The 10,191-nt window shown below is 43.9% G+C and overlaps 1 protein-coding gene across 2 annotated transcripts in view; it reads right to left on the reverse strand.

Annotated features, from left to right (window-relative positions):
• The window catches only part of LOC144688030 (striatin-interacting protein 1-like), a 41,301-nt gene extending 36,945 nt beyond the window's left edge, over window positions 1-4,356 (reverse strand). The window contains exons 1-2 of one of the 2 annotated variants that reach the window (XM_078554681.1): window positions 4,237-4,356; window positions 1,423-1,488 (exon numbers count right to left, since the gene is read on the reverse strand). In XM_078554681.1, the coding sequence (XP_078410807.1) occupies window positions 1,423-1,488; window positions 4,237-4,317 (147 nt within the window). In that variant the 5' untranslated portion in view covers window positions 4,318-4,356. The remainder of the gene's footprint in view (window positions 1-1,422; window positions 1,489-4,236) is intronic. The other variant, XM_078554682.1, reaches the window with a different exon arrangement.
• Between the last annotated feature and the right edge of the window lie 5,835 nt (window positions 4,357-10,191).

Here is a 10,191-nt window from a genome sequence, read left to right on the forward strand (position 1 = left end):
TCAGGGATAGGGTGGAGAGGAGGGGCAGATAACAAGTCCCAAACTGAAGTTGAAGCCAAGACTCCAGAGAGACTGGACACTGGGAAAGGGAGCTGCAAAGTGACAGCAGATTTCCCAAAAGAACTGAAAGGTCCCAAGGCCAAGGAGTGAGACAGAAACAGGAGAAAGTCCCAAGAAGATCTTGTAGTCAAAGAAAGGACAGGAACCTGGAAAAAGTCCTGTTAAGTGAAGTTAAGAGTGAGGAGCAGAGGAAGGCTCCAAGCTTCAAGGAAAAAAAGTTGCAGGGTGCAGATTTAAAGCAAGAGGCCAGAAGGTCCAAAGAGCCAGATGAAGGTCTGTAACTCTTTGCTATGGGCATATAAAGCTGTTGACGGCCGAGTCGGTGAGACAGAATACGTGGAAGAAAGCTTGAATGCATGTGATGACCCAGGAGGGAGGAACATCGGAAGGAGAGTAAGAAACCCTGGAGGTGGACCCTTGCGGAAGGCGTCTGAGAGAAAACGTTGGTTTGAGAGACGATTCCAAAGCAAATTCTTAGAGAGTGGAGTTTGGAAACCCTTGTGTGAAAGACGGAGTGCAGTGAGACCAGTTGACTCACAGTGTGACAAGCGTCTGGGGGAGTTGAAGAGAGATCCATCGCATCTGTTTGGGGTGGCATCTGTCACTTCACTTGGTTTCAGAGTGTGGTGTGTCTGACCACAGGTCGCCTATTGGTTTACATGGACTGTGTACTTACCGTGAACATTAGAATATAAGATAGCTTTTGTAACTTGTGATATCCTTACAAATCTGCATGTATCTGTAAAGGTAGAGTTGTGAGTGGAGGAGTGTTGCAATATAGTTCATATTTTATTTAATAACTGTTTTATTCTTTTATTAAAAGTTCATCACAGCTGTCTGCTGTGATTCTGTTCAGTAGCCGCTTTCCACGTTTCTAAACAAAAAATAAAAATTAGGATCTATCAAGCTGGGTTCCACCTTGGGATCAGGCTTGTGGAGTTGTAACATCAGCTGGCATCGTAATACAATTGAAATGGAAAAGTTGGCAGAAAATCATCGCCCAAGGTGGCACATCATCACTCAACTGTACTTTAGCAGGCATCAGTTCAGAGACTGGAAGTACCATAGAGGATAGGCAAAAATCAATACATTTTTATTGGATAAGGGCATTAAGGAATATGGGACAAAGGTGGGCAAATGGAGTCGAGGTACAGATAATCTGTGATCTAACTAAATGGCAAAACAGACTCTGACTGAGCGACCTCCTCCTACATTATTAAAAACCATGACGTGTGCTCAGTGCACTGAGGCAATGCCACAATTGATTTTATGGAATCACAATGAGAGCTGGGAACTAAGCATGATATAATCTTTCTTTTCCTCATGAAGTTGATCTCCTAAATTCAACAGCCATGCCACAACCTTCACGTGAGACACATTTTGGTACTTGTTGTCCACTTTCTCACCACTCACCATCCCCTGGAACCCCTTAAAGGGAAAAATGAGAAGTGTCACTAATGCAACTGCCACAAACACAAACCTTCGCTCATTGCTGGCAGGAAACAAGTCACAGCAGTTCTTCTAGAGGTCATACATTTTAACAGCACACACTCCATAGGCAATATACAATCATTCCGCGAAATGGGAGGCCATCGTGGGCTGGCACTCATAGTAGAGAAGCCAACTGAATATGAAGTGGATCAAAGGGATACAGCCTAGCACCCACCTTCACCCAAACAATATCAGAGGAGCAGTCTTCCCTCAACCGATTCTTCACCTTTCCCCTGTACTATGATGATACCAAGTAACAGCTTCCCAAAAGGTTAGTTGACTATCCCACATTAAACAGGGACAGAGAGGGGTAAATGGAAAGGGTAGATAAGAGAACGGGAGGAAAGCAAGGGTCAGAGTATGAAAGTAGGGTGAGGGAGATGCACAGAAGAAAGATAAAAGATGGAAAGGGAGTGGGGGGGGTGCGGACAAGAGAGTGAGAAGAGCTGACAGGAAGTCAGAAGAGTTTGAGAGACACAGAGGGGGGGAATGAAAGAGTGATGTAAGCGGGAGTGAGACAGAAGAGGGGAACAAAAGTGAGGCGAGGGCTGACAAAAGAGGCAGAAAAGGCATGAGAGAGATTAGAAAGAGGCACATAAGAGGGAGAGATACAGAGATAAGAAATATGAAGAGGGAATGAGAAAGTTAGAGGGGGATATGCTATCTAGATAAGAATACAATCCAGATTTCAAGTCATATTAATTAACTGGTTTGGTTTCAACATTATTCGTAGGTTAAACTTCAGTTACAATGAGCAAATCTTCCAAAACACACTATATATCAAATTTGAGGCTTTATGTGTCAGTTGTGAGTACTCTGACTCTGAGTCACAAGGTTCTGGGTTCAAGGTCCACTCCAGGGTTTGTGCATAAAAATCAAGGCTGACACTTCAACACAGTACCGAGAGAGTGCTGCACTGTCTGAGGTGCTGTCTTTCATAAAACTTGTTAAACGGAGGTTCCCATCTGCCTCCTTGGGTGGATGTAAAGGATCCCATGGCACTATTTTGAAGAGGAGAGGAGTTATGCCTGGTGTCCTGGCCAATATTTATTCCTCAATCAACATCATAAAAAAATAGATTATCTGGCCTATCACATGGCTGTCTGTGGGAGTTCATTGTACACAGGTTGGCTGTCATGTTTCCTACATTAACAAAAATATTGCACAACAGACTTGTGAGCAAAGTTATAACTCATGGAATAAAAGGAACAATAGTGACATGACTCATGGAATAAAAGGAACAATAGTGACATGACTCATGGAATAAAAGGAACAATAGTGACATGGCTGTGAAATTGGCTGAGTGACAGGAAACAGTGTAGTGGTTAATGGATATATTTTGGCTTGGAGGAAGGTTTGCAGTGGAGTTCCCCAGGGGTCAGTGTTGGGACCCTTGCTCTTCCTGATATGTATTAACGACCTAGGCCTTAGCGTACAGGGCACAGTTTCAAAATTTGCTGACAATATAAAACTTGGAAGTATTATAAACTGTGAGGTGTAGAACTTCAAAAGGAGACAAGTTGATGGAATGGGTGTACAAGTGGCAGATGAAATTTAATGCAGGGAAGTGATTCATTTTGATAGGAAGAATGTGGCAAGACAATATAAAAAGATATAATTCTAAAAGGGGTGCAGGAGCAGAGGGACCTGGGTGCACTGGGTACATAAGTCATTGAAGGTGGCAGGACAGGTTGAGAGCACAGTTAATAAAGCATATAGTATCTTAGGTTTTATTAATAGGGGCATAGAGTACAAGAGCAAGGAGGTCATGTTGAATTTGGATAGAGCTGACTTGGCCTCAGCTGGAGTATTGTGTCCAGCTCTGAGTGCCATACTTTAGGAAAGATGTGAAGTCATTGGAGAGAGTGCAGAAAAGATTCATGAGAATCATTCCAGGGATGAAGAACTTCAGTTACATAGATTGGAGAGGTTGGGACTGTTTTCCTTGGAGGAGGTTGAGATGAGATTTGATTGAGGCATTCATAATCATGGGAGGTCTGGACAGAGTATATATGGAAAGACTGTTCCCATTGGCGGAAGGATCAAGAACAAGAGGGCACAGGTTTAAGGTAATTGGCAAAAGAAGCAATGGAGGAAAAACTTTTCCATGTAGCGAGTGGTTGGGATCTGGAATGCACTACCTGAGTGTGTGGTGGAGGCAGGTTCAATCAAGGCATTGAAGGAGGAATTGAATTATTCTCTCATAAGGAAGAATGGGCAGGGGAGTAGCATTCAGTGAATGGTTGCTTTGGAGAGCCAGCCCGCGGGCAGAATGACCTCCTTCTGTGCTGTAATCATTCTGAGATTCTGTGATTACAGCAATGACTACACTTCAAAAGTACTTCATTGTCTGTAAAGTGCTTTTAGACGTCTCCTGGTCGTCAGAAGTGGTATATAAATGCAAGTCTTTCCTTAGCACAAATCTTGAAAAGTTTTGTTGCTTAAAAGTAAACAGAAAACTTATGCTTCTTGTTTCGGGAAAGTTGTACGGCTCCATTCTCGCCTATTTCCATGACCTTGTGCCACTGTTCCTATTGGTGTATGGGAGCAGCTCCGAGTCACAGACCGGCACCTACTCCCCTCGGCTGACTGACACTGACATTTGCCCCCCCCCTCGCCGGTTATTATTAGCCGCTGTCACCTGTCGGTGTCACTCTGCTGGCCGAACCCGAGGTTCAGACTCACCTCCGAGTCCCTGCGCTGGTGACGGAAGAGCTCCTTCGCCCGGGAAGCCAGGCTGCCGCCAGCGACACTCGCCGCTTCCATCCTCAATCGGACACTCACTAAACTCGGTTACATTCTGTAACCAAGCGCCCGCGTTCAGAACCCCGCCCACTCACTCCTTATTGGACAATTGATTGGGAGGCGGGAGATAGGAAGCTGAGTCGGCCCCTGATTGGACCAGTGGGACGTCAGTCAGCTCTGTTGCCCCGCCCGGCTTTCAGCATGAGAATCATAGAATGGGAGGAGGCCATTCAGCCCCTTTGTGTCCCGTGCCTGCTCTCTGCAAGATCCATTTAGCTAATCCCGGCTCCCCGGCCCTGAAATTTCTTTACCCCCTTCATCCATACAAACTACAAAGACCATTTGTTCCCAAGGACAAACCCACAATGGGGACAGGCTGCAAATGGAAATAGTCATCCATCACTTGAAATCTTCAAGAGACATTTTTAGATTATTTCCATTTAAAACTTTTCATCATCAGGATTACCACCTCAGCAGATCTTGCCTGGTTTAGCTAGCACCGCCCTTATAAATTTTGGGGGAATATGGATTTTAGTCTGTGATGCCAATATAGCTAAAGTAGAAGCGGAAGTTTATCCAATTTTCCTTTGAAATCCACACTGGAATCTACTTCCAAACCCCTCTCTGGCAGTGCATTCCAGATCCTAACCACACCCTGCATTAAAAAATTCTTTGTATAACTTTTGCTAATCACAACCAATGGATTAGATTTAAACTCTGCAGTCCTGCCACATCCGGTCGTGAATGGTGTTGGACAATTAAACAACTCACTGGAGGAGGTGGCTCCACAAATATCCCCATCCTCAATGGAGGTGCCCAGTACATCAATGCAAAAGAGAAGGCATTTGCAACCATCTTCAGCCTGAAGTGCTGAGTGGATGATCCATCTCGGCCTCCTCCTGAGGTCCCCAGCATCACAGATGCCAATCTTCAGCCAATTCGATTCACTCCATGCAATATCAAGAAATGGCTAAAGGCACTGAATACTGCAAAGGCTATGGGCCTTGACAACATTCTGGCAATATCACTGAAGACTTGCACTCCAGAACTAGCTGTGCCCCTAGCCAAGCTGTTCCAGTACAGCTACAAGACTGGCATCTACCTGGCAATGTAGAAAATTGTACAGGCATGACCTGTAAAACAAAAAGCAGGACAAATCCAGCCCGGCCAATTACTTTCCCAAAGTCTACTCTCGATCATCAGTAAAGTGATGGAAGGTGTCGTTGACAGTTCTATCAAACAGCACTTACTCAGCAATAACCTGCTCACTGATGCTGTTTGGTTTCTGCCAGGGTCACTGAGTTCCTGACCTCATTAGAGTTTGATCCAAACATGGACAAAAGAGCTGAAGTCAAGAGCGGAGGTGAGAGTGACTGTCCTTGACATTAAGGCAGCATTTGACCTAGTGTGGCATCAAGGAACCCTAGTAAAACTGATGTCAATGGGAATCAGTGGAAAAACTCTCCACTGGTTGGAGTCATACGTAACACAAAGGAAGATGGTTTTGATTTTTGGAAGTCAATCATTTCAGTCCCAGGACATTGCTAAAGGAGTTTCTCAGGGTGGTGTCCTAGACCCAACCATCTTCAGCTGCTTCATCAATAACCTCCCCTCCATCATAAGGTCAGAAGTGGGGATGTCCGCTGATGATTGCACAATGTTCAGCACCACTCTTGACTCCTCGATCTTGAAACGGTCGGTATCCATACACAGCAAGACCTGCACAATATTCAGGCTTGGACTGATAAGCGGCAAGTAACATCCACACCACACAAGTGTCAGGCAATGACCACCTTCAACAAGAGAGATTCTAACCATCTCCCTGTCACGAAAGTATAATAATTCTCATAATATTATTGTGATTTATTGTAAAAGTAGGTTAATTGGGGGATTTGGATAGTTTCTCTGTGTGCGTGTGTGTGGGATTTAATTGAATTGCAGACAGCTGGTCTGGAAGCTTTGATTCATCAAAAGAAGCTAGGTTTGAAATGCTAAATACGTAAACATGGCTGAAGTCTTAGAATGAGTTGAGGAGAATTTGCATTTTTAGATAAATCAGGGTAGTTTGAATTTCAAAGAGATCGTAGGATGGTTACACCTAGCCAGAGAAGCTAGGCCAAGCAATGTGTTTATTATTCCCAAAGGTTACTGATAATATTAGCACCATGAAAAGATTTATATTATGAGAAAGGTAAAGTTCCAAAGACATATGGGAACAATGAGATTTACATTAAAAGGGAGAAACATGTATAAAGGAGAATGAGGCTATGTGTCAGGGAAGGCATTGTAAGATCTACCAGGAGTGTGAAAAGCCTCCTGTATTTATGCATTAAACTGTGTATAGAAACTGAAGCTGGGAAAAGCCACTTTGAATTCTACTGTCCAGGGTATTGTGTTAACTTGCTGGCATCCGTTTATTATATATTTTTTTACGGTTGCCTTAACAGGGGCGTAACTTGGAAGCCAGATTACTTAGGGGTTTTAGGAGTTATTATAGTAGTAAATTGTAGACCTAAGCATGTGCTTGAAATTGTTTCTTTTGCTAATAAATGTTTAACTTAAGTTTCTAAAAAATCTCTAAAGTCTTGGTGGACTTATTACGATTGAATTCAGGGCACGCATCACGAAATAAAATACAAATTGCAAAACCGCTGTGACCGCGTGATCAAATTTCCCTCGTGGATTTGATCTGCCTGACGCACATCATCTGCTGCGTCATTGACATTCAATGGCATTACCATCACTGAATCCCCCACCATCAACATCCTGGGGGTTACCGTGAATCAAAAACTGAACTGGATCAACCATATAAATACTGTGGCTGCCAGAGCAGATCAGAGACTGGAAATTCAGCAGAGAGCAACTCACGCCACCTAACTCCCCAAAGCCTGTCCGCCATCTACAAGGCAAAAGTCAGGAGTATGGTGGAATACTCTCCACTTTCCTATATGACTGCAGTTTCAACAACATTCAAGGAGTTCTACACCACCCAGGACAATAAAGTCTGCTTGATTGGCACTCTATCTACCATTTTAAACATTCACTCCCTCCACCACCAAAGCACAATGGCACCTGACTGTACCATCTATAAGATGCACTGCAGCAACCCACCAAGGCTCCTTCGACAGCACCTTCCAAACCTGCGACTTCTTCTACCTAGAAGGACAAGGGCAGCAGATGCACGTGAATACCACCACCTGCAAGTTCCCCTACAAACCACACACCATCCTGACTTGGAACTATATCGCCGTTCCTTCACTGTCACTGGGTCAAAATCCTGGAATTCCCTAATAGCATTGTGGGTGTACCTACATTACATGGAGTGCAGCAGTTCACCACCATTTTCTCAATGGCTATTAGGGATGGGCAATAAATGCTGGCCAAGCCAGCAATGCCCACATCCTGTGAACGAATCAGTAGCCTCTGGTTCTGAATATTTCCGTCAATGGGAACAGTTTCTCTCTATCTACTCTGTCTAGACTCCTTTAGGGTTAGTGTGGTGGTGGTGTATTACATTTCACTCAGTAAGTCTAAGTTGGTGTGGCAACATTCACTTTTACATGCACATTGTAAGCTTGAGCTATGGATAGTGATGGTAGAAGCTTCAACATTCTTTCCAGCACATGGCTGACCAGGAATCTCTCCCATTCTTAGCGCCTGCTATTGGCATGTTGTGGAAGGTTTTAAAGATTGATACCCAACCTCTTTGGCTGTGTAATGAACACACCTTCCTTGACCATCAAGTCCTTAGGTGGAACTTGAACCCAGAGCTTCTGGCTTAGAGGCAAGGGTACTACCCGCTGCACCACAAGACCTCTGGAGTTAGTGTACAGAGCTGGAAAATTAATGTTTTGATTCTTCTTGGACTTTTTGTTGCCATCACCTGTGGGGTATAACTTTAACCAGGCTGATCTTCCAACCAAAACATGTTGTTTTCCCAGCATTAGAAATTTTACAGAGTTTGAGGCTGGGGAGCAGTGCTAAGTGCTCACATAAAGAAAGCCACGTTTCCTGATTTTTGCACTGGAACAGCAAGGTGTTCAATCGTGAGGCATCATAGCCAAGCTCAATCCTGCTTTCACAGACATCTACACCTGCCCCAAAAATGCTGCAGCTGCTGGAAATCAGAAATGGAAACAGAATACTGTTGAAAACACTCAGCAGGTCAGGCAGCTTCTGTGGAGAGACAGGAGTCAACGTTTCAGGTCTAAATAACCTTCCTCAGAATGGTCCACAAAATCTCCCCCACCCCACCCCCCAACTGGAAGCCATTTACACTCCAAAAGCTAGGATTGCTAAGGACATTTATATTCTGATGTGATGCAAATCAGCTAATTCAGCACACAGACTGGGGTCCAAACCTGACATTTCACTCATCTGTATTACCAGGCTATTTATCAGATAAATTCACTGGAGTGTGGAGATCACGACAGATGCAGATAGTGAAGAGTGCAGAGGGTGGAAGACACGGAGTGGATGGAGAGTTGTCACAACCTTGAAGTTGTAAGTTGTGTGTATATCTGAGAATCATCTACCCTAAACATCTTTTATATTTTTACAATTCTAGTTCATGGTAGCCTTGGAATAAATGAAATTTTAGTGCATAAGGTTTCCTAGTGGGAAGAAAGTACCATGAATAACCTGCCCAAGGATGAGTTACAACTGCCCATCTGCCAAAATGAATATTTCATACATGCTGGACTCAACCACATGTCCTCTTGAGAAGCAGTCACAAAAAGGACGCCATCCCTTTAAAATGTTATGACAATCCATACAGTATGCCTGCCTCTAAAAGGGCTGGTTAATTAGTTTTCCTCCAGATCAGAAAATATTTGTGGCACGTGTGGCAAATCTTCAGTTAGTTATCCCAATGTCAACAGTTTCAGTGCACAGATGAATAACCTACTGCTGCTTGTCAACATTTTTCTCCATGTTTTCATTCAATTTTTTTTCAAGTTCTTGTCTTGAAACCTACCAATTTCTTTGGCAACCACTAGAATTATTGATGCACTGTATATTCAGATGAGACATTAAACCAAATCTGCCCTCTCAGGCAGGTGTAAGGATCCCATGGCACTATTTTGAAAAGCAGACAAGTTCGCCCAGGTGTCCTGACACATATTTAACCCTCAACCAACATAATTGAAAACAGATTATCTCGTCAATATTACATTGGTTTTTGTGGCAGCTTGCTGTGCGCAATGGGCTTACAACTTCCAAAGTACTTCATTGGCTGTAAAGCAATTTAGAACATCCAGTGTGTGTGAAAGGTGCTATACAAATGCAAGCCTTTTTTGTTATTATTTGAGCACAAAAATGCAAGGTCATTTGCAGTGGCAGGTGTCTGTGTCCAATCTCTTGGCTCTTTGTCCAAACATCAAGTCTGGCACCATTGGCCAATGCCACGAATACAAAGATATTTAAGGGGAAAATGAGCCTCCTTCATGCAGTCATCTCCACATGGTCCTGGCTGAACTTTTTGTGATCTTGCTCTGGTGCCAGTGCTGCCTGGTAGCCAGACTCCATCAGCTCACTCAGTTCAGTATCTCGTCATGAGTCTTCTGGCACAATTTGGATCCACTTGGGTTTTTCTGCCAAGTGCCAATGGCTCTGTGACCCCTTTCCTCACTCCACCTTGAGACTGAGTCCAAGTTATGGGATGGATGTTGAATAAGCAGAACATTACTCATTTATTATAAATCCACTCAACATTTTTTTTATTCATTCATGGGAAGTGGGCATGGCTGGCTTGGCCAGCATTTATTACCCATCCCTAATTGTCCTTGAGAAGGTAGTGGTGAGCTGCCTTCTTGAACCACTGCAGTCCATGTGGTATAGGTACACCCACAGTGCTGTTAGGGAGGGAGTTCCAGGGTTTTGACCCAGCCACAGTGG

Source organism: Cetorhinus maximus, chromosome 12, assembly GCF_964194155.1.
Source record: "Cetorhinus maximus chromosome 12, sCetMax3.hap1.1, whole genome shotgun sequence".
NCBI lineage: Eukaryota > Metazoa > Chordata > Chondrichthyes > Lamniformes > Cetorhinidae > Cetorhinus > Cetorhinus maximus.